This window comes from Colius striatus, chromosome 3 (assembly GCF_028858725.1).
Source record: "Colius striatus isolate bColStr4 chromosome 3, bColStr4.1.hap1, whole genome shotgun sequence".
Lineage (NCBI taxonomy): Eukaryota > Metazoa > Chordata > Aves > Coliiformes > Coliidae > Colius > Colius striatus.
Genome location: NC_084761.1, coordinates 94073129 through 94097286, shown reverse-complemented (window position 1 = coordinate 94097286; position 24158 = coordinate 94073129). Strand labels below are relative to the sequence as shown.

The window sequence follows — 24158 nt, the reverse complement described above, 5'->3', positions numbered from 1 at the left end:
CCTTTTCTCTCTACAAACCAAGGCCAGGCTTTACACTATGGATCTAGTTTTAATCAAATGATCAGCTGTCTTGGCTTTGTGTTAGTGCAAATCAGGTGTACTCTCTTGGCCCTGAAAAGTTAAACCGATGTCATGTTTCAAAAGCTCCTGTATTCTGCTGAAGGGATGTGCAAGTATTCTGAACTTTGCTATTGAGATTAAGTTTATCTCTCCCATAGTTTACTCAGCAGGCTGGGCTAGATAATGATTACCCTAGCCAAATTTCTTTCAATAAGGGTTTCCTCTTTTTTTTGTGATATGAACTTCTGTGTTTCTTTACTAGGGGAAATAACACAAGTCCAACAGAACACCTGCCGACAAAATTAAGAGGTTTTATTTTTGATCACTGATCAAAAAAGCATTTGGTGACATTTCTAGACTTTCCAGCAGTAATCAGTAGTTCACATTTGTACAACACACCAAAGCTGGGAGCATAGATGTGTCTATCCACAAGCAGAAGAGGAGAGGACACCTGCAGAAAACATGTTGGGTCTCAAATGGGGTGAATTCTGTCATGAGTTGCCTACTTCTGCCAAATACTTGAACAACTTCTGCCCAGTTCCCAAGAGAGTCCTGAACAACTGTATTCCCCTTTGAACATTTGATGGGAGACATCCAAACCTCAGGAGCCTGGCCTGCCCAAGTGGAGTTCTCACTCAGTATCTGATGGTCGTCTAAGTGGTTTAGCTGCCCCAATTAGGCATGATAACTGTTTAAAGTGTGTGGGACAAAACCTGGTGTGCTTTTCCAAAGCCTATCTTAGGCTCATATCTCATTAGCTTGGTGGTTGTATCTCTTTTCAAGCTGGCATGGGTCTTCAAGGGATACTGTGGGCCTGGGAAGTCTGCTGAGATGTCCCCATTCCTCAGAGGCCAAGGAAAACAAGGATGCTCCTTCAAGCACCTAAATTGAGTGGATTCATCTTGGGTAATATGAAACTTTTACAAATGCCCTTGACATGGAGGTTTCTTTTGGAGAGACTGGAGGGCAATAAGCAGCCCTGGGACACTACTCATGATGTATTTCTACTATTTCTCTCCTTCAGCTTGTCTAGACGTCATCTCAGAGGTACTTGTTGCACTGGATGTGGCTGAGGTTACCTGAGAAAGGTCTCTCCCTGCTGACTTAGTGGCCATCCCTTCTCCTTAGCTTGCACCTGGAAATGGGTGACAACTGGACATCTCTCCCAACAATGGATATGGTCACACATGGGCAGTCTGGGAGTGCATCTCATTGAAAAATGAATGAAAATCATTACTCCAGGCTGCTCTGGTTGATGATAGTGGGAGAAAAATGAGCTGAGCAGAGCTGGAGCTCTTCCATAGTAATTGAGCCATGGTGCATCAAGAGCACTGAGCTACAAAATGAGTCAAATAGAAAAATATCCAGGTGTTTTTTTCAAGTCTGAATCTCTCTCTCCATCATGCAAAATAACTGATTTGCCTGGATGAGCAGACAGAAGTCCAGGGCATGAATGCAAGTCTGATGATGAATATCTGAGGGAGCAGGGGGTGTTTGGATCTGGCTGAGGGGAGACGTGATCACTCTATACAACTACTTGACAGGAGGTTGTAGTGAGGTGGGGGTCTGTCTCTTTTCCCAAGTGATAGGACAAGAGGAAATGGGCTCAAGTTGTGCCAAGGGGATTTAGACTGTACAGTAGGAAGAATTTATTCACTGAAAGAGTTGTTCAACACTATCCCAGGCTTCCCAGGGAGGTGGTGGAGCCTCCATCCCTGGAGATATTCAAAAGTGATGTGGATATAGCACTTAGGGTTAGTGATGGGCTTGACAGTGTGAGGTTAGTGGTTGGATTCAACAATCTTAAAGGTCTTTTGCAACCAAAATGATTCTATGACTCTATGGTTGGAGGCACATGTGTACTTCCAGGTGGCTTCATGGCTGAAGGACATTGCCTGGTAGGAGGCAGGGAGCTGCCAGCTCCAGCTGCTTCCAGGAGCCAGACAGAGAGGTCGGTCACTGCTGTCCCCGGGAAGAAGATACCACAAGAGATATGTGCAGCCCTGCGTGACCCCAAGGTATCCACCCAGAGTGGGGGCAAAAATGAAATGCAATTCCTAAAGTGACATCATTCTTGTTGGGAAGTGGGGCATAAAAGGGAAAACAAAAACTCTGACAAGCTGTGTGGAGAAATTGCTGAATCAACTCCCCCCTCCCCTGCCTAACCATGCTCTCTGAACCTGCTGTGCTGCAGAGGGGTGACGTCCCCTACAGACGTGCCTCCCCCCCAGCCAAGTTCACCCACTGAGGTTTTCCCTCTCTTGCCTCATCAGGCAGACACTGCCTGTACTAATTAACCAGAAAGTGAGGCTGAAAGTATCCCAGGCAGTGTCACTGTGCAGAGCGGCAGCAGAGTGGGGAGCGGAGGCAGGCGGCAGCCCTGGGCTGAGCCTGGGGGAGCAGGATGGACGGCTGAAGGGGGCTCTGGCAGCCTCTCCAAAACAGAAGGAGATGGGAGTTTTCTCCCATTTATCCATGATTTCACTGAAGAAAAAATAAGGGCCAAAGAGAAGGCAGAATGGAAGAACTGCAAGGAGGAGAAGACATGTGAGTGAAAAGGGGGAAAATACCTGAGCTGGTGACTTCGGGAGGGAGGAGAAATTGATTGGGGCAGAGGATGAGATGGGAGCAAGCTGAGCCTGGGAGCCCAAACCCAGAGGATGGATGCTGAGACACTGTGCAGCAACCTGAGATGCTCAGCCAAGTGAATCAGACTGGGAGAGGAGCCCAGCCCCGAGTCTTGCTTTGGAAGGAGGAATTAGGCTCAGCCTGTTGATGCTGCCTCGTTTCTAATGTGGCATTTGGGAGAAATGCAGCTCCAAGGGCTGAGGTGCTCCCTTGGCACATGAGTGACTGTGGTTGCTCTGAGGGGAGGGGAGAGGAGAGGAGAGGAGAGGAGAGGAGAGGAGAGGGAAGGGATTTTTAGGGGTGGCTCCTGGCAATCACCCTGGTAGATCACTAATGGCACTGGTGCATCTACCCACACAAAACCCCTTTCTTGGAGGCAAGGCCATGGTGATGGAGTCTGAACTCAACTGCAGCCTTCAGGATGGGCCAATTCAAGCCCAGGGTTTGTCATGTATTTTTCCTTAGAGAACAATGATGACTTTGTGACTACTGCCACATCTGGCTTACACCAAAACTCACCCTTACAGAGGACCACAAGTGAGCAAGTTGATCCCTGTCAGTGTGCAGCCACCACCCTTCATGCCAGAGCTAAAGACTCAATGTGCACCCATCAATGAGTAGCAACCCCAGCAGTGTCAGCTCCAGAGGACACCATTATCTCTCACCACTTTCTCCTCTGCCAGGTGTTCACTTCCAGGCTGCAAGCTGATTATTTTGGCTCGTTCCTCTGATAATTAATCTCTTTGAACAATTAATTCGTGTACCATTTGTTTATGGATGCCACGTTGCTACCTCCATAAAAATGAGTTGATGAGGTTTTCCCTGGCTCCACGTTGTAAATCGAGGTCTGTATAATGTAGAACAATTTATCACTGACCATTGCCCAGTTTTATGTTAATGTTTGAACATGGCCATAAACTAATTACATCATCTTACCTCTGACCAACTTTGAAGGCAAAAGGACCATATAAAACCAAGCTCTGCATACCAGCAAGGCACCTTCTCTTGTGTTGGGAGCACAGAGAGCCTCTCCATCATGAACTTCTCTGGAAAGTATGAACTCCAGTCCCAGGAAAATTTTGAGCCCTTTATGAAAGCCATTGGTAAGTGTCTTGCATGTGCTACGTGTTGCTTTGCCCTGCAGAGCCCACTGATATTTGGGAATCTACCTGTGCTGATGTGCTGATGATGTAGAATGAAAACATCTCTGAGATTTCCTATTTCTGTCTGTCATCTTGCAATTATTGTGGATTTTTTAATGCATGTGCATGGAGGTGTGGTCTCAACATAGAAGAGAAAACATCCTTCTGGCTGGTGGCTGGAGGGTATGAGATGATGGATGATATTTTATGACTTGCAGGAAAAAGGTGCCAGCAGGCTCTGCAGCAATGGGCTGACACAGCAGAGAGCTGCACAGACACAATAAGCCAATGAGACCTTGGGGACATTGATCTGCTCCATCAGGCTGTGAAATTTGAGGGCAAGCAGGACATCACCCACTCTCCTGTGATGCTGCAAAGCCCCAGATTCCACCATTCATCAGAAAAATAGTTGAGGTTGTTTAAATGCTTAATGGTGAACTTGACTAGCTAGATTTCCACCAATGTCTATGCCAGGGAACGTGCTCCTGCAGGGATTTAGGAGGCTTTACACTACTTCTACTCGACCTGTCAGGTCAGCTTCAGGCTTTGGGAGAAGACTTTAGTGAGCTGGTTCTGAAGGACTCTGAATCTCACAAAAAACCCCCCTCCACTTGGTTCTCTCATTCTGCCTCAATTTACTCCCCTTTCTCTGCTTGCCTCTCAATAAAAGAAGGAAAACAGGATTTTTTTCTGTCTGTCTGATGCTTATCTCAGGAGGTAGCTGCTCTGCTCCTAGTCAGGTCAATGAGACAGGGGAGATGTCTAGTTGCCACACAAAACCCAGGATGACAGCATTTGTTACTCTCCAACAGACACAGGACTGTGTGGTCCTTGGAAAACCATGATTGTTATATGGTCTTTCCACACTGGAATAGCAATCCTCCCAGCTGTGGGTCCCCAAATCCTGCCCTATTCCTTTGGCAGCAGTGATCTGCCCACCAAGGACCCCAAGGTCCACGTAACATCTCTTGTTCCTGGGCAGGGCTCCCCGATGACCAGATCCAGAAGGGCAAAGACATCAAGAGCATCTCGGAAATCGTGCAGGATGGGAAAAAGTTCAAGATTACAGTGACCACTGGCTCCAAAGTGGTGCACAGCGAGTTCACCATTGGGGAGGAGTCTGAACTAGAGATGCTGACGGGAGAGAAAGTCAAGGTGAGTGATCAGTTCCTCCTCTGTCAGGGCTGCTGGGTCTCCATAACATTTCCTTTCCAGACACTCCCTCTACACTTGACCACAGACCACAAGTGTTAAAGCTGACACAGAGAAAAGACCTGGTTAATTGCCCAGGCTGCTTCTGTCTCTCCCAATTTGCATGCATGATTTCATGCAATGGAAAGGAGCTAATTGCTGAAACCAAGTCTGCAGATGAGTCACCCGCTGCCCTGCTCCCTGCAGGTCCTCAGCAAGTCTCTTAGGGACACATTTCTGAAAATCACAGTCTATTTCTGAGCTATTTTCCCTAGACTCTGAAGTTCTCACCTCCCTTCTTCACTTCTACAAAACAAGCTCCCCAACCTGCACTTCTACAGATGAAACCTGGCATTTCTAAAGATATTTTTAATTGAAAACACTGGAAGCCAGTGTTTAAATAGCCCATTTGGGAAAGGGAGATAGCGATGCTTTACTAATATTTTTCTGACAGCAAAAGGTCTGAAAGATTTGAGATGGGAAAGGCTTGGCTCTGTGTCATGTTGCAGTACAAAACATACCCTCACCTAAGGGTAGCGCAGGAAAGTCAGCCAATGAATCACAAACTAATAAACCTCTTAAGTCCCAGGGGCTGTTAGCCTCTCAGCTTGCCTTTCCCACTGCTTCTGTTTCCACTGGGTGAGGTGATTTGGCAAGGTGAGGATTTATCACCCTTGAAATTGAGTCAGCTGCTGAGCCTGGACATTAGTTTCCAGTGGTTCACACCATGTCAATGCAATGCCACCGGTAAATGTTGCCTCTCACCTCTACCTTGGGAGAAGATGATATTGCAGGGACTTTTGCAAGCAGGAGGGATGATCACCAAAGAAATGCCCCAGTGAATTGAGTACTGACTGTCTCACAATTTCCAGCATCTCTGATGTCTCTTGTGCATGAGACAGGGGAAAAGGCTATTGGAAGATTTTATCCTCTGTAAATCAGCAGTTCAAGGGCAGATGAACATGTCTTAGAGCTGGAGAGAGAGATGAACAGAAATGGGTTTTGCTGGGTTATTTATTTGGGTGATTTCAATGACTAGGGATGGCTGCCCTGGGAGTGTTGGCTCTTCTTGGAGGGATGCAGCTGCTCTTGGACTGGGTACTGCATGAGGAGAGCTGCCCCAAGGAGCATCAGGGCTGCATAGAGGCACCAGCATTGACAGGATGAAGAGCTTTCCTTCTTCTCCCCCAAAACTCATGAGTTGGTGAGATGCTGAGGGGTTCTAAGGTTCCCTGCTCTGGCATCTAACAGTATGGGAGCTGTGAATAAGTCTCAATTTGAAGGATAGAGAGGTAGTTACAGCACAAAATTCACATCCCTGTAGAGACCAAAGTAAACATCCAGACCCTGGTTGTGTTGTAGTCACCACCTGCACAACCCTCTCTCCTCCTCCTCCTCCTCCTCCTCCTCCTCCTCCTTCTCCCAGGAAAGGCAAAATCAGTGGGGTAGCAGCTGATTCCAAACAGCTTGCAGAGGGGATGGTGGCAACTCAGTACAGAAGAAGAAAGGCAAAATGCAGGGGGTGAGATGATCTGCAGCAATAACATGAATGCCTCTATCTCCTCCTACCAGACTGTTGTGCAGTTGGAGGGTAACAAGCTGATCACAAACCTGAAAGGGCTGAAATCTGTCACCGAACTCAACGGAGACACCATCACCCATGTAAGTGCAGGAGAGAAGGGCAATGGCTGGAGTAATGGCACATACAGCTGCTTTCAGGGCCCTGGCCCCAGAAAGTCTACAAAGAAGCTGGGAGCATTAGGGAGGTGCTGCAGATGAGCACGTGCTTGCACTCAGGCCCTGTAGCCAAAGTTGGGCAGTTGGCCAGGCACCAAAGGCAAGTTTCCATTACAGTCTCATCCAAAAAGTACTCTTTAAGACCCCAATAGGCATTGCTGATTAAAGTTCCATGTAATGAGGGTATGTTCCCACCCACCCACCCAGAAGTACAGGTATGTGTCTGGCACTTTCAAAGAAGAGTACAGTAGACTAATCCAAGTGGAGGGCTGCCAGATTATCCCTAACTGCTTTGGGGCATTCATGAAGAAATCCAAAGCTTTAATAATTCAGTTTATAGAAGATAGACTGGGGACTGTTTTGATTTGCAAGACCAGATCCTTTCCAAGGAGAGTCTGGAGCCAAGTAGCATGAAAAGCTAACACTCTCCATTTGTTTTCCAGACCATGACCATGGGAGACCTCACCTACAAGAGAGTCAGCAAGAGAATCTAGAAGCTCTGCACACACCAATCATTTTACTGTGTAAAATGTGTCCATTAAAGTAAAATTTATATTAAAGGCCTCTTCATTGTCACCAACCTCTTCACAGTTGCTATAAAGAGATGAAAGGCTCCAAAACTCAGGCAAGCCCTGCTAGAAATTAGGCAACAGGCTGATCTAAGGCTGTGCTGATGTCAGTGGGTGGTGCCCTGGGCTAGAGCACAAGCTCAGAGCCACTGAGTGACCCTTGGAGATGTGCTCCATGCTGATGAGCCCACTTCCAGCCCTGTCCTGGGGACAAGTGACAGCATCCTGCTGGGGATGTCCCAGTGGGTCAGGCACCCAGGGCTGGCTCAGCTGGGAGGATAGAGGAGCACTGGGCAGGGAAAGGGCTCTGTTCCCTTATAAACACAGCCAAAGTGACCAGAGGGTGTCTGGCAGGGATAAAGGATGGGGGGGTTTAGATGGGATCAAAGAAATGTCAGTGATCTTTCTGGGAAAGCTGCCTTGGGGAAGTGACTAGGATGGGGGCAGTTTCATCCATCTTCATCCTCAAACCTCTGCAACAGGATCCAGTCCTTCAGACTGGCAACCTCATTTCTTCCTCACCTTTTCCACCAGCAGGAGGGCCTGAGACAGCTTTCAGGTGGTCAGTCCACATTTCATCCCAAATCACACCTGGTAAATTGGCTGGGACTGGAATTGAACTCTTCTTCCAGTGGAAGATCATTCTTATTAGGAAAAGCTATGAGACCTAGGGCTGTTCAGCCTGGAGAAAAGAGGCTGAGGGGGATCTCATAAACACTTGTAAGTACCTGAAGAATGGACATCAGAGAGATGTGACTGAGGGACATAAGCTCAAACACAAAAAGTTCCACTTACACATGAGGGAAAACTTCTCTGGTGTTGAGGTGAGGGAGCCCTGGCCCAGGCTGCCCAGGGAGGGTGTGGAGGCTCCTTCTCTGGAGGTTTCCAAACCACCTGGACGTGTTCCTGTGCCCCTTGATTGAGGGGAACCTGCCTTAGCAGGGGCTTGGGCTGGATGAGCTCTGGAGGGCCCTTCCAACCCCCACTATTCTATGATTGATTCTATAATTCCAGGGTGAAATACAAGGGTTTTGTCCTGGCAGGAGATGGCCATGAGTTGTTTGGAGTGGTCATCTCCCACGCTCTTGCTTGGCACTGCAGACTGCATGGAGATGTGGTTTTCTGATGCAGGAGAGGAAACATTTCCTTTTTCGCTCCCTTTTCCAAGCCCTGTGCTTGGAAGGTGATTGGGAATCATCACTGGGAAATGGATATATGGCTGGTGTGATATCCCTAGACTAGCTGATGTTCTTATAACCCTTCAAAATTGACTAGGATGTTAGGAAACCACCACAAGTGCTTCCCCACCTCCTCCTGCAACCCCAATGTGTACCACTAAAGGACCAATTCACCCCCATGTGCTTGTCTCCTTGAGTTCTCTCTCCTCAGGGAAGGTTTTCATGTTAGAGCTTGACATTGATCCTCAGACTGAGACTGAACCAGTATGGATTGTCACACTAAGCATCAGAGGGGCACCTTACAAACAAATGGAAAGGCTCATCTCAACAGTGCCCAATAAGCAGATGTTGGTCTCCAATGGACTCATCTTAGACCTAGAGAAACATCAGGAAATTCATTGAGAAATGTCAAAGAAGAAAAGCCCTGGGTTTGTTTTCTTGCTGTTCTGCTGAGGAGCAGGTAGGGAATTACTGAATGAACTATCCCTTTTCATCCCTTGGCTGTCACTGAAGGTCTGGAGCAAACCAGATGGATTTTGAGATAGATGGGCAGAGATCTAAGACATTTTTTAATCTAGGAATCCAGCCACAGCTTTTAGATGTTTCCTTAGCTCTGCAGCTGATCCCTTTGCTGCTCAGTGCAAAATTGATTAAACACTTACCTAAGCTGAAGGGCAGATGCTGAAAGGCATCAGAGCCTCCAACTCACTCTGAAGGGGAGCGAAAGTGGATCCTCCTCCCTGGAAACCCCTTGTTCTGTTAGGGCAACTCACACAGCCAGTGCACCACATCAGCACAACTGGCTTCTGGCACAGACTGATGTCATACTCATCAGCTGCATCACCACAGACATTTTCTGGTTGTTATCTGAGGAGACTAAATCCTAATTAATTTAGCTTGATGTAGGAATTCCGTGTAGTCTCACTTGCAAAGTGCTCCTGGCTTGATGTTGCACCCATATCAGCTGCAGAATCCTTTGTTTTTTCCAGCAGTTTTTCATCAGAAAAACAGCCCTTTACACAAAACATCATCTGTGGATCTTGCTCACTTTGCACTCAATACCCCCAGGAACACAAGACATGCTTTGGGACCGGCTTCCCACTTCTACCATCCCTTGGGTGACTATCCGTGGAAAGAAATTATGTCATCACAAAGAAGTGAAACCAAAAGAGGGTGGATTTAGATTATATATTAGGAAGAAATTCTTCCCTGTGAGTGTGGTGAGGCACTGGAACAAGTTGCTCACAGAGGCTGTGGCTGCCCCATCTCTGGAGGTGTTCAAGAGCAGGTTGGATGGGGCTTAGAGCAACCTGGTCTAGTGGAAGTTGTTTTGGAATGAGATAAGCTTTAAGGTCCTTTCCAACCCAAACCAGTCTATGGTTCTATGGCTCTAAGTGATGGGGGAAAAAAAACACTTGGGAAAAGAATCTATTAAAATTCAGCCAAGGACTTCAGGATCAGGACTTGCAGAGAGAGAAACAGGCTTCCAATAAGAGTGTAAATATTTTTATAACCGGTTCTTTTGCTTTAATTTTTAATGCTAGTAGTAGAAAAAGGATGTTGGTTTTGCCAAGACCTCTTCTGCTTTGAGCACTCAGATTTTCCAGGCCTATCCCCCAGCAGGTCCATGCTGTCAGACTGATGCCACTGGAAGCAATTCTTCTGGATATATCACATTCCCAATGCTTGGAGGTGCCACAGGTGACGTTATCCTGCAGGCATGAATTTATGCCAAGCTCAGGTTTTACTCCTTCTTGTGGAAGAGACTTGGTGAGGTCTCATTGCTGGGTTCAGGCATGACTTGAATCTTTTGGTTTTTGAGAGCAGCTTCCCTCATCTTGTAATACATGAACTCGTTCTGCTGGAACATGCGCAGCTCCATCTCTGTCTGAACACGCATGACCTGAGGGATACAACAGCTTACTAAACCTGTGGCACAGGGGATGTCAAAGCAAGTAAATAAAACACTGACTAAAAATAGGGATTGTCCTTCAGGGATGTGCTGAGCCACGTAATGACTAAGACACCGTACTCTAGGGGTTCCACCAGCAGGACCAAAGCTAGCTGGAGACAGATATCCAGTTACTTCCTCTAACCTGGTAGCCTGTGTACTATGGAGGTGAAGAAGGCATCAGTCTTTCCTGCACCCACAGGCTACTAGGAAGCCTCCTGCTCTCAAACCTGGTGCAGGACCTAGAGGAGATGCTGTGCAGAGCTAGGGAGAGACTGCACTTCTCTTCCTGACCCAGGGCATGACCCTTGGTGGGATCCATCATGGGGGTAAGGGTCACCTCTCAGGGAGGAGGCAGGAGAGGAGGAGAGGGATGTTCATCCACTCGTGGACCACCTCAGAGTTGCACCCCCTGCATCCCAGGATTCATTATGAGCAGAGTCATTCCTAGTGCTGCATTACAGCAAAGGCTCAGAAGATTCTGGGACAGTTTTGTCTAGAAAAGAGGAGACTAAGGGGGGATCTTACTAACATTTATAAATATCTAAAGGGTGGGTGTCAGGAGGTTGGGACATCCCTTTTTTCTATAGTAGCTAGCAACAGGACAAGGGGTGATGGGATGAAGCTGGAACACAAAAAGTTCCATTTAAACATAAGAAAAAACTCTTTCACTGTTGAGGTGAGGGAGCCCTGGCACAGGCTGCCCAGAGGGGTTGTGGAGTCTCCTTTCTTGGAGGTCTTCAAGACCCACCTGGACATGTTCCTATGTGACCTGATCTAGGTGAACCTGCTTCTGCAGGGGGGATGGACTGGATGATCTCTAAAGGTCCCTTCCAACCCTACCATTCTATGATTCTATGATTCCTTTTGTTTCCTTTCAGGACATCTTTTTACACCTATGTGTGAGTTTATTCAAGCCTTGGTTTAGGAGCACAGAGATAAGCATGTGCCAGATATCTGCTGTTTTCCTCCCAAAGTAAGGGGAAAGGGAAATACAGAAATGGAGGTGCTGGGGTCTCACCCTCTGCTATATACAAGGAAACAGTCAATAGACAAGTTGGTTTTAAGGGCTAGGTATTCATTTCTCTGATGATATAAAAATGCACTAGTAAAGGTTATAGCTCTACTGCAATGGGAACTAAAGGCATCAATAAAGGATTTGATTTGATATTGTGTAACTTTTTTGGCTAACAAAGGAGAATGCTGTAAAGCAAACAGGTCACATGAGATGAGTTAAAGGTTAAAGGTTAAAGCAATGATAGATCCCCAGCTGCAACTGTAAATAGTTCATAGTGTCTGAGCAGATGTAGCTCCCTGGGATCTGCAGCTCTTGACCCTAAGCTAGGAAATCCACCTAACAGCCATTTCAGGAATGAGTACATTGCAGCTTAGAAGGACTGGGGAGTGGTAAATAGAGAAGAATGGACACTGACAAATAAAATCAGTTGGTAAACTGGGCACATGCACCATATATAATTTGATACAGACAAACTGTAAAGCCATTAATCCAAGAGCAGTGACATCAGGCTGGTGGGAAAATGGGAGTCTCAGTAGTTTCAAAGAAGATTCAAGGTCTCTGTGGCCTTTTTCAATGTATGTCCTGGTGCAGGTAAAAGCTATTTTTCAGTGATAAAAATTTCCCATAGGAAGGGACATTCATTTTCTATCAGACTATAACATAATCTAGAGAAAACCACAGGTCTAGTCAGAAGCAGTCAGTGCTTGATGCACCTCTCAGCTCTTACAATGGGTTGTTTCTACAGTTTGAATGTCATTTTGCCCAGACAGAGAGCAGAAACAATACAGCAGATGACACCTACCTCCAGGTCCTTGGTAATTGGGTGGGAAGGTCCATGGGTTATCAGGAGAATGGCATAAGCTTTACAGATCAAGCCATGCCCAGCTTCAATGAGACCTGCGTGCCAGTGAGTCACTCCCGCCCGCATCACGGACATCCCCAGCTGAGCATTGTTGGGATGGTATATTTTCCTGCAATAGAAAACAAAGCACTGAGTAATTTTAGTTCAGGAAAGATCTGGGTTCCCAAATGTTTGTCAGTGATGTGATAGGTTTGCCAAAGAGAAAACTGTTTGCTCAACTGTTCAGCTGCACTGAAATGTGCAGCTCTGCTTAGAAAGGGACAGGCACGTCTTACAGGAGGACATGAGTTGCTGTGAAAGAGGATAAACAACCTGTGAAAGGAGAAAGTTGGACACCTGAGTTGGAGAGTGCCAGGCTCTGTCATTCCACATTATTTTGGCACAAACAAAACCCAGATCTGGCCCAAGCACCAACTGAACTTCAGACGCTTAATGAAGTGCCTAAACTCAGAATGCGACAACAACCAGCTCCTCATTCAAAGTGAGGAGAGAAACTGGTGCTTCCAGAAACTCCAGAAGTGTTCCTCTCAGCCCCTGGAGATGCATCCCTGCCTGTGGGATCTGTCAGATCGCTCCCCTACAGTCAGTACTCAAGGTGGGAGAATGAAACTTGGCTTCTACATTCAACTTGAGAAGCTGAGGCAGAACTAGAAGCTGCTTGGACTTACCTTAAAAATTGCCTTCAAAGGTTTATTTGACATATTGAATTGGCAGATCTTAAAGCAAGGAAGGACATTACTTCAGGCCTCATTGTGAACTGAAAAACTGAGGAACAGGGAAGAGAGACAATTTCCTCTGTGTCATTCAGTTAGGTCAGTGCCAGGGCTGGGACATGAAATGGCTTGCCAGGCCTGCAAGCCAGGGAGGTGACTCTGTCACCTCTCAGAAAAAGAACAAAATATCACAGGCATGTTGGGGTAGAACTGAGCAAAAAGACATGTAATGGGCATGATATGCTCTCAGCAGGAGGGTGGGTGTTTTTCATTACTTTTTATTTTTGGGGGGTTTGGTTTTGGGGCTTTTTTATCTATTTAATACTCATCACTCTTGTAACAAAACCTCAATAATACTAAAGTTCATCGTTTTTACTGTGAGGTTTGCCCTGGATCTACGTGAACTAAGCCTGAATTTCTTTATTCTCAGTAAGCTTTTACCACAGGACTTGAGTATACTAACTAGCCAAGGCAAAGATCCATGCATAATTCAAGAGAAAAGGGATCTCTTGAGTGACAGCCATTTGAGAGTTTCTCTTTTCTCTGCACCTTCTTCCTGCAGGCTCTGAGATGCTTCTGAGGCAAAATGAAAAGGCTAATGAAAGATGTACCCAAACAACTTGCCATTTACAGCTTAGTAAATCAAGCTGTCTGAGAGCTGTTGTGCATTTAAGAAGGAGCCTTTCTCTGTCTGGTGATATAATGAGTTCCAAACCTGAATGCCAGCACCACTGCCTTGATGGGAGCAGGCTAAATTATTCCTATAACACACTGCCTAACCACAGAGAGCTGCCAAAAACAGGGCAGAGACATACAAGTAGCCATCCACCATCCTCTTGGCATAGTCAGCTGCTTCCTCAAACATCTGGAGGTAGGAGAGCACCTCGGAGGCAATGCTGAGGATCCTCAGGAGGTAGATGTTTGTGTCCCCCAGCACAGGCTCCTGCTTCTTCAGGCACTCACGGCACAGCTTCACGACCTGCACAAGAGGAAGAGGGGAGAGGGAGGGCAAGTCAGAGCACTTTTGGACCTGCAGCTGAAGGACCACACCAGAGCCCTGTGGGCTGCATGGTTCCCACTAATCCTCCAAGTCAGCCTGTGGGGAAGATAGGATATGCTTTGATTTGCCAAGAAACACCAGCCTGGCAAAATGATGGGTACTCAAAGCTCTCTCTCCCAGAGTTCCATTCATAAAACTAGTGAGGAAAAAGTGATGTCTACTGTTCAGGAGGAAAAATACCCCAGGAGATTGGGTTTTGTCAGACAACAAGTGCCCACAGGACTCTAATACCTCAACATCACCTACCCAACCTCCTACCTGCACTTAAGGCAATGAATGCTTTTAACAACACCCTGAGGTCAAGGACCTGGAGGTGCACTGTGCCCTGCCTGTCTGGTCAGCTGTGTCACATCTGCACCTAGCAGTGACCCAACATCCAGACATCTGTTCTTGAGGGGAGCTTCAGCCTTTTCCCAAAGTCATTTCAAACCCAGAGGATCATGCTCAACCTGCGGAGTTTTCCTGAAGCTATTAAACTTTGAAGAGAACAAATACATATTTCCCGGGTCAGGAAAAGAGGGAGAAAGGAAGAAGTGACTTGCTCTCTCTCACACTTCAGCCTTGCAGCCTGTGCTCCAGGTGGGATGTGAGTCTCCCATATCAGACACACATCCTCATTACTCAACAAATAAGCAAGATGCAGAAGCCAGGAGGTGAAGAGATCAAGACAGGCAAACGTAGCTCACAGCTTGATGTGCAAGTCTGCTCTCCCAAACCCTTTTTATGAGGCTACCTGGCAAAGCTAGCTCATTGTGCTTGCCTTGAGACTCCTGTTTTTCACCCAAGAGGCCCTTGGTTCAATACTTGTGTCCACTGGAGGTGCTGAAAGTCACCTGAATCTCCTGGTATCATCACTATGAAAGAAATCATTTTGGGATGTTGTCTCAGACACATTTATGCTTTACAGAGGGCAGAAACCAGTGTCAGCTTTTGCAATTTGAGCTGCCAAGAGGGCAGAAAGCACATGGAGATAATCAGGTTCCAGCAACAGGGGTTTCTTTCATCCTTAAATCCTTGACTTAAAGCTGAACAAGACCTGCTTTCCCTGGCAGTGCATGTGCAGCAAGAAATCAAAAGTACCAGGACTCACTTCATGGTAAAGTCCCTCCATGCGGGCCTTGTTGATCTTGTCCAGAGTGTCCTTGGAGAACTGGATGACCTCCTTCACTGTCTCTGCAGAGGGCTGGGGACAACATTAAGAAAACCAGTAAGGGAAATGCACTGCCTGACACATGCCAAAATACTCTAAGTGAAGGGATTGTTTTGCAGTCTGGGAATCCTAATCAGCTCAGCAGGATGCTTCACACATCACCCACTACCTTCCTACCATGGGCTGTGTACCCCAGCATGACTCTCAGACCTTCCCAAGACTGGGGTGATGTGGTCCTGCTACCAAGCTGAGAGGTGAAACTCCTGCTGACTTCAGCAAGTGTTGCTCATCAGGATAGTGGCCATCTACCCTGCAGCTGGGAGGTCACACAAGACACCAAAGAGACTGTAAAGGTCACCAGTTGGTGTGTATCAGGTGCTCCTCATGCAGCTGCTTGAGAGAAATGAGGCTCCTGAATAAGAGCTGGGCGAAATAATGATGGGAAAGATCACTTAATATTACCCATTCTGAGAAACGTTGTCATCAGGTTCAAACACCATAGAATCATAGAATTGCTTTGGTTGGAAAAGACTTTCAAGGTCACCAAGTCCAACCACTCACCTCACACTGCCAAGCCCATCACTAAACCATGTCCCTCAGCAGCTCAGCTACATGGCTTTGAAATATCTCCAGGGATGGGGACTCCACCACCTCCCTGGGCAGCCTGTGCCACTGTCTAACAATCTTCTCAGGGAAAAAGCTCTTCCTAATCTCCAATCTAAACCTCACCTGGTCCCCTGGTGCAACTTGAGACCATTACCTCTTGTCCTGTAACTCATAATTTGGGAGAAGAGACTGACCCTCACCTCACTATAACCTCCTGCCACGTAGTTGTAGAGAGTGATCATACTTCCCCTCAGCCTCCTCTTGACTACACACCTCTAGCTCCCTCAGCTGCTCCTCATAAGACCATAAAGGGGTTAATCTCAGATTTCAGCTGCATTCAGAGAGTGAAATGTGTTTTCCCACATACCTCAAAGACGTTTGGATTTCACTGTGTATTTGAAGACACGACACACATTTAAGCATGCCTGGCAAAACACTAACAAGCTCATCATTATCTGTCTCTTCTTCCTTTATTTAATGCTGAAATATAACATTATGACATCCAGCACTGCCATTAATCTTCTTCTTTTCTGAGACTCCCAAATTTGCATTTTCAAACTATTCTGGCTACCATGACCTTCCTTTTCATAAATGGGATCTCTGAAATCTGCCCATATTTGCGTGACCTCAGGAGCTTGCAGGAAAAGTCTTGTCTGAGGACACCCAAGAGACAGAGCACAGTCATGTGCCCAGCAGCCAGGAAGGACCCCTGGGTGTGCATCAAAACCAGAGACCCAACGTTGCAACTCAGGCTGCAAAGATTTTGAATCAAGACTGTACAAGTGTCCCTTTGTCTTTTCCCCATATCTGCTCAATCAGATTCTTTGAGGAATCTCTGAAATTGAACTAGTTGGGAAAAGCCCTTGAAAATTTACTCTGGAAGGAAAACCAGTAGCTTTGCAGAGCCCTACACTCACCATCTATTTATGGATACACGCATGTGTGTTATGATCTATTGTTTTATATTATTAGACTGGAGCTATCACAGCTAATCAGACCTTGGCAGCTGTTTGAGCAGCACACAGGGTTCCTAGTGCATAGAGCACATTCAAAGGTGATGTTAACGTCAGTGCACATCACCTCCCTATGCTCTCTGAGGAAAGACTCCTAGAATAGGCACTTCAAACAGCACTTCCACAGAGGTTTTGTCTAATCAAAACCCTCTCTCACATTTACTAGACTCATAAGGCTGTTGCCATTATAAACAATGGGAACTTTGCTACTATTTGGAAGGGGTGAAAGCCTGGAGGTCAGAGCGGCTGTTGGGGATGTAAACTGTCAATCTTGCATGTATTCATAGCAGTTCTTTCCACACAGCTGTGAGTGCTGCTGCTCCTGAGCCTGAATTCCAACACCATGGTGCAGCCAGAGGCGAGCAGGCGTGCTCTGTGGGTGAGCTCAGCCTGGGTGCTCATTGTCTGTGCATGGGGTGTATTTTTAACAGCTGAAATCATGCACCTTACATATTTACAGACTTTTTCTATACAAGCACTTCAGGTGGTAGAGGATGTTTACCCAAAAGTGTGTGTCTTCCTGCCACATGCTGCAGAGCACCTTTACTGCTCATGAAAAGGGGATGCTGTGTCTCAATGCCTGGGCAAGGCTTGATAGCAGGTGCTGAATGAGAGATGGGATTTCTTTATGCCATGCACTGGAGGGGATGTTTGAATACTGCCATAGAAAGTCAGAGAAAAAAAGCTCCTGCATCAGAGGACTGATCTGTGGGACAGTTTTTCATTAGAAACAAGTTGTTTTGGAAGTCAGGAAAAGCTTTAAGATGAACCTTGAGAATTTAGTAACAAGATTGTATAGCAGGGTCTTTTGCACTAGAGGAGAACTTGAACCAGCAAGCAAAGAGTCTCCTCTAGTGCCATGTCCTATCTTCTATGGGAGCTCCCTGCTATCAATTCAATCCCATTTCTCCAAACATATCTCAAGGAGAGACTTATCTCAACCTTTCCTGACTGTCACCTATATGAAAGAAAAGCCATAGGACTGAGCTTGGCTTTCTTACTCCTTCCCAGGAACCTGCAGCTCACTGGGACTCCACTGGTGCCAGTACCGGTCTGAAGTCGCAATCACTCATCCCACCTTTGCTGTTTGGTCCACATCAGCCCTTGGGCTGTACTGTTTGATTTATTATGGGACTGCTCAATAGTGTAGATCAATTAATTGATGATACATTAAACTGTCCTGTCTTGCTGTCCTGGTTTCAGCTGGGATAGAGTTAATTTTCTTCTTAGAAGCTGGTACAGTGCTGTTGTTTGGGTTTAGGATTCAAATAACGTTGACAACACCTTGATTTCATTGTTGCTAAGTAGTGTTTACCCCAAGTCTTTTCAGCTTCTCATCCCACCACAACATCAAGAAGGCTGGGAGTACACAAGAAGCTGTGAGGGGACATATCAGGACAATTGACTCCAACTGACCCAAGGGATATGCAAAGCTACAGGCTTGGAGCAGAGGGGCTGGAAGGCTGTCTGGCAAAAAAAGGACCCATGGGTGTTGGAGGACAGCAGCTGAACATGAGCCAGCAGTGTGCCCAGGTGGCCAAGAAGGCCAGTGGCATCCTGGGAACAGTGCTGTCAGCAGGACCAGGGCAGTGATTGTCCCCCTGTGCTCAGCACTGGTGAGGCTGCGCCTCTAGTGCTGTGTTTAGTTCTGCGCCCCTCACTACAAGAAAGACACTGAGGTGCTGGAGTGTGTCCAGAGATGGGCACTGGAGCTGGGGAAGGGTATGGAGCACAAGTCTGATGGAGATCAGCTGAGGGAACTGGGGGTGTTTAGCCTGGAGAAGAGAAGGCTGAGGGGAGACGTGATCACTCTCTACAACACCCTGAAAGGAGGCTGTGGTGCGGTGGAGGTCGATCTCTTCTTCCAAGGAATGAGTGATAGGACAAGAAGAAATGGCCTCCAGTTGCACCAGGGAAAGTTTAGATTGGAGATTAGGAAGAACTTTTTCATGACAGAGTCCCCATCCCTGGAGCTATTTAAATGATGCGTAGCTGAGGTGCTGAGGGACATGGGTTAGTGTCTGACTTGGCAGTATGAAGTGAGTGGTTGGACTTGATGATCTTAAAGATCTTTTCCAAATGAAATTATTCAGTGATATCCCAGACCACAGGACATCATGCCCAGCATATAAACTGGGGGGAAATGTGGCTGGGGACAGCTGCTCAGGAGCTGGCTGGGCATTGGTCGCTGAGGGGTGAGCAATGGTGTCATGCATCACTTGTTTTGTGTATTCTAATTTCTTTTCCCCTTTTATTTTCTGTTGTGTTATTCTGTCCTTACCTCAATCCACAAATCTTACTTTGATTTTCCCCAATTCTCTCACCCTACCTGTCTGTTGTTTACCTGCCTGCCAGGTTAAACCACAATGCTTGCTTTGCCTTCCTTTATACACTGTAAAGCTTACAGGAGTAGAAACCCCCTAAGCTAACGTTGCCATAGGGGCCAAAAAATATGAGCAATTATATTACTGGGCAGACAAATCAAAAAGAAACTCTTAGAGCTACCAGCATACTCATAAACTGGAGCTACTGGCCAAGCAACAGATCCTGCTGCCAACAGCAAGACACAGCCTTACATCCTCCTGAGACCTCCAAGGAAAACATAGATTACTTAGAAACAAACTGTTAATTCTTTGCAGTCAGTCTGCCCACAGCAACCAGGCACAAATGTCAAGTGATGGTAGCAACTCCTCAGACAGGCCTTTGCAAGGAAGGACTGGAAGGTGAGGCTTTCCACGTTCCCTGGAGACAGGGTGATGGTGCTATATAAACCATACAGCTTCAGCAGCGCTGCTCAGTCCTGTCACCACGAATCACCTGCAACACATTTTCTGCTGTTCAAAACTCAGATTCCCTTTCAGTTCCTCCAAAACCCCCACAATTTAAATGCCAGCATTTTTCTCAGCTCTACACCTAATCTTCCAATATTTTAGCATTCTGATGGTTGATGGACTTTTAGGTTGAAAGCAACTTCTGTGGGCTTTTTTAAATGAAAAACTGCACTATGATACATAATAGGGATAAACTGGCCTTGCATGGTGGGCTTGAATTGGTGTTGTGCTCACTGTTCTCATGTTTTACACTGGCACTAGTCAGGCTGCTGCGAAAATCTGACTCTGCTCCTATTGAGAGTGTCCCCAGGCTGAGGAACCATGGTCACAGAGACACACAGACGCCTTGGTGGAGGAGATGCAGCTGCCTTTGGGTTTGGATAGAGCAGGACAACCCATACCTTGCTCTCCCCTTCCTTCACTGCCAGCATCAGATCATCCTTGATCTGTTTCTTGCAGTGCTCGCAGGTGCAGTCGAAGTAATACTGTTTCTTCAGCTGCTTCCGCCGCTCCTCGCTCACGTTGAGGAAATCCACGTAGGAAACAGTCAGCTCATCCCCTGGAGAAATCTTGCTCAGAGCTCGCAGCTCGATCCTGGGTGCAAAAGAGATGAGAAGTGGACTTGGAGAAGCAGCAGAAACAAAGGTACAGCCATAGAGCCACCAGGGACAAATGCTGTGGCTTGTTCCTGCCTTGCAGAGGTCAGCCCTTGGCCTAAAGTGCTGCTATGGCTCCTGCAGGGATGGACAGCAGTCTGGTTAATGGAATACAGAGGAAAACCACAGCCACATCAGTTTGTCCTGTCCCTCTGCAAATCCCTGTCAGGGATCCATAAGGGTCTGAGCTATAAACAGATTACAGCTCCATTACTTTATCTGGATGGGCTCTGAACCGAGACATAAACTTTTACGATGTTGCAGGATGTCTTGCCAGAAGAGAACCGTGAGATCAGAAATACCCAGCAAGGCTTGCAAAATGCTGAGGTTGGACTTTGGGGCTTTTTTTTAAGCACTGATTTGCATGCTCCCCATACATCCCTGGCCAGACTCCCAGATCCTGAGCTGTGCTGCTTTCGGTATCGTTTTCACTCCAAAAAGTTCAGTCAGATTCCCTTTGGGTGCTGGGTAAGGTGTCCCCTCGCCCTGTTCTTGCATCTCTACATAAAAGCTTAGGAACAATTCTCTGGAAATATTTTTTATACAGTATATTTGATCTGATCTTGCTGATACTGAACACAAGGAAATTGCCAGTCTCTGTTACTAAATCACTAAGCAAATCCTTAATGTCAAGCTTTTGGACAGCCAGACCTTTGCACCTGCCTTTCTCTCATGCCTTTCCCTGCAAAGGGTCTTTAAATAACACGGACAGACAAAACTATTCCCTTTCTGTTTTGCTCTACACACTTAATCTTCCAATTACTCTGGGCCATTTCTCAGTTGCAGGGGCTGAACAGGCACAACTGGCTGAAGATTTTGGTCAGAATAGGAAAAAGCTCCATTAAATACCAATGGAGAGGTGATGCTTTTGTATCCATGCACTCCCCCATCTGCTAGTGACCACCTATGGTTAGAAATCACTTCATTGCACCTGAGGCTGCCTGCTCAGACCAGTTAGTTGGTTAAATACCTTTTTGCAAGTAGGCATACGTACTGTTTATCAAAATGAAGCCAGTCCCATGGCTGAGCTCCTACCCTTGTACCCACTGCAAGTGGGGTACATCACTCCTGGGACTCCCTTACCATGGGCAAAGTGCCTCTATCATCCTGCTGAGCTCAATGTTTAACATACACACCTGCTATGAGATGCATCTGAGGGGACCTACTGGCTTCCACCTGAACATGAGGTGCTTTAGATGGGACCCAGTGAAGGTCTCACCAAAGCTCTGAGTCTTCCAGTTGTGCTAAAGCTGTTGTGAAAACTAATCTCTAAGGCTGGTCTTGAACTTCTCTGGGTGTTAGATCATATCAATAGCATATTTCATACAAAATCTATCACTAAACATGCCACTGTCAAGAAGGGCAGCTATTTGCTATGTCACAACCAGGAGTAAATGGCAGTCAGAGAAAGGTGCAACCCACTGCTCCAGGAGCAAGTACATGACAAAGAGCAACTCCCATCAGAAAGGTTTACACAGATAAACATTCCTGTTCACATTTAAACAGGATCTTCGTTAAAGTGAGTCATGCAACCAGAGGAGCAAAATCAAGCCTCTGACTTTTATGATGCCCCTGATAGCATAAGCACTGTGGGTGTATTTTAAGTAGCCATCCCTTGTGTAAAGGGGATTGATAGCATTTGGGAGAAGCCTGGAACCACATGTCATAGTTTAAATGTTATAGTTAAAGAGACACTGTCAGCCAAAAGTACCCCAATGAGCTTGTCCCATGTTCCTTCCCCAATGTCTGCCCCAAGCATCAAGGACCTTGAAAGACAGAGGCACAGTGAGTGTATGATGGCTCAAGACTCACATAGCCCCAAAACAGTGACTGTAACCAGAAGTGAAACTCCTTTGTCCCTTTTTCTGGTCCTGTCTCCAATGCATGGAGTGTCAATGGTGAAGCAGAGCACCTCAAAAGTATTTCACATCTTATTTGAGGAAACTGCATGTTTGCTTGAAATGACTAGAAGACAACAGTGTCCCTTTAACAGGACTGTCTATAATCTACTAACTGCAGTGAGTTCAGCAGAGAAGTCATTTTTTTGGCCTATATTTTGATGATTTCTCTCATTTGGATCAGGTAACAGTGGCATCATTAAAAGGTAAACCATTAATCAGGTATTATGATTAAAACCAGGATGAAACCTACAGCTCACAGTACTACTACTGCAGTCAATGCATTCAACAGGCACCATTTGTTGCAGAGGAAACGTGGCCATTTAGTATGTCAGTAATGCAATCATTTCTCATCTGCAGAGACACAAGGTTTTATTTTGGGCTGTACAAGATTAGCGAGACCTTGTTCTGACTTTCATGCTCTTACCGTAGTCAGGGGAGGAGAAATGAGGAGTGGAGAGAGGAAATAACTGACAGGGAGGAAGCCAAGGGAGAGAGTGGAAAGGCAGAGAGGGAATTTGGTGTGGGGGGAGACAGTCACAGGATTACCACTATTGTTTTAATTTACTACAAAATGCAGAGTTCAAGTGAGGTCTGGGATTAGTGGGGCTTTACAGGGGGAGGGGTAGAAGTTTAGAAAACAGGGAAAGTGACATTTTCTGCAAACAGCAGGATTCCCTTGGGCTGTTTGCAGCTTCAAGGCATGAGAGGTATAGGGCAAAGGGGGAGGATGATGCTTTCAAGACCGACCCACCTCATCTGTGTGTGGAACATTGATCTTACAGCCTCATGACTGAAAGACAAAACAAACATCTGCAGTTTACACGGGTGTAAGTACAACAAAAAATATGGGTACACAGTATAGGGCATTGGGACATTGTCCTGATGGGAGACAAAGGGGGTTCCCTGTGCCTGGCTCATGTTCCACTGCATGAGAGCTTCACTTTTGCCGTGCAGCTGCCATAACCAAATTGTCCATCACTGGGCCGTGGAGGATTTGTTGCAGAAGTGTCCTGGCACTGTGATTTCAGGAGTGGTCTTGACCATAGGGTGTGCAAAACCTGCTTCTGACATTTGTCAGGCACAAGGGTTAATTCTCCTGCACAGAAATGTCTCCACTGGCATCAGTAGTCATGTTCTTGAGAACACAGCTTGAAATGGAAAAGACAGGGATATTAGCAACAAGGACTGTGTGACTGTGTTTGGTGTGGTGAGTTGGGTGGGTCCTCAGGTCCAGCATTGTGCCTTGAGCCCTGACAGAGAGCTCAGTCCCCCACAACAGGTTTGTGATCAGGTTTCCACAGGAAGATGAACAACCTTCATCATTTACCTGGCCAAGAACCAGTTGATAAAACTTAAAGTCAGTAACAGGATACGTGTGGGAGCTTCAACAAGCTAACAGATAAACAAAATGCCATTCCTCTACTTACCACCCAGAAGCTCAGACATCAAGGTTGCTATCACTACTAGTTACCTTCTCCAGTTCCCAGGCTGGTTGAGGAGGCTCTCCATCAGTGCACAAGCAATGTGTTAGTTAAAGGGGCAGCTGAGGGGCTTAACTTAGAGTGTTAAAGTTTGATGAATACAGGAATTTGCAAAACCTTAAGACCTGGTGGAAAATTGGGACAAAATATATAGCTGTGCAGTTTCTGGCAAGCAGTTTCCCACACTTAATGTCTTGCACGGGATACAACTTGCTGAATCAGCAGCAGTTTATACCTGTTACAGCCAGGAGGCTGGGAAGGGCTGAGAATTCCTCCTGAGGGCTTCCCTGAGCGTGGAGAGTAGGAGCCTCCACTCCCAGGTCTGATGAAATGTCCCTGCATTTTCCACTTAATCTCTTTCCTTCTTACATATCCCACGGGAGTTTTCTTACAGGACTTGGGTGGGAATGG

At 46.5% G+C, this 24158-nt stretch overlaps 2 protein-coding genes across 3 annotated transcripts in view; one reads left to right on the top strand and one right to left on the bottom strand.

The window, feature by feature from the left end:
- The first annotated feature begins 3724 nt into the window (after positions 1-3724).
- Positions 3725-7252, top strand: FABP1 (fatty acid binding protein 1). The gene is made up of 4 exons (XM_061994094.1): positions 3725-3791; positions 4813-4985; positions 6594-6683; positions 7202-7252. Exons 1-4 carry the CDS (start codon positions 3725-3727, stop codon positions 7250-7252), a joined length of 381 nt encoding a protein of 126 aa, XP_061850078.1.
- A 2997-nt stretch (positions 7253-10249) lies between these two features.
- SMYD1 (SET and MYND domain containing 1) overlaps positions 10250-24158 on the bottom strand; it is a 28393-nt gene continuing 14484 nt past the window's right edge. The window contains exons 5-10 of one of the 2 annotated variants that reach the window (XM_010199736.2): positions 23018-23056; positions 20111-20303; positions 15200-15292; positions 13865-14028; positions 12277-12445; positions 10250-10408 (exon numbers count right to left, since the gene is read on the bottom strand). In XM_010199736.2, the coding sequence (XP_010198038.1) occupies positions 10250-10408; positions 12277-12445; positions 13865-14028; positions 15200-15292; positions 20111-20303; positions 23018-23056 (817 nt within the window). The remainder of the gene's footprint in view (positions 10409-12276; positions 12446-13864; positions 14029-15199; positions 15293-20110; positions 20304-23017; positions 23057-24158) is intronic. The other variant, XM_010199737.2, reaches the window with a different exon arrangement.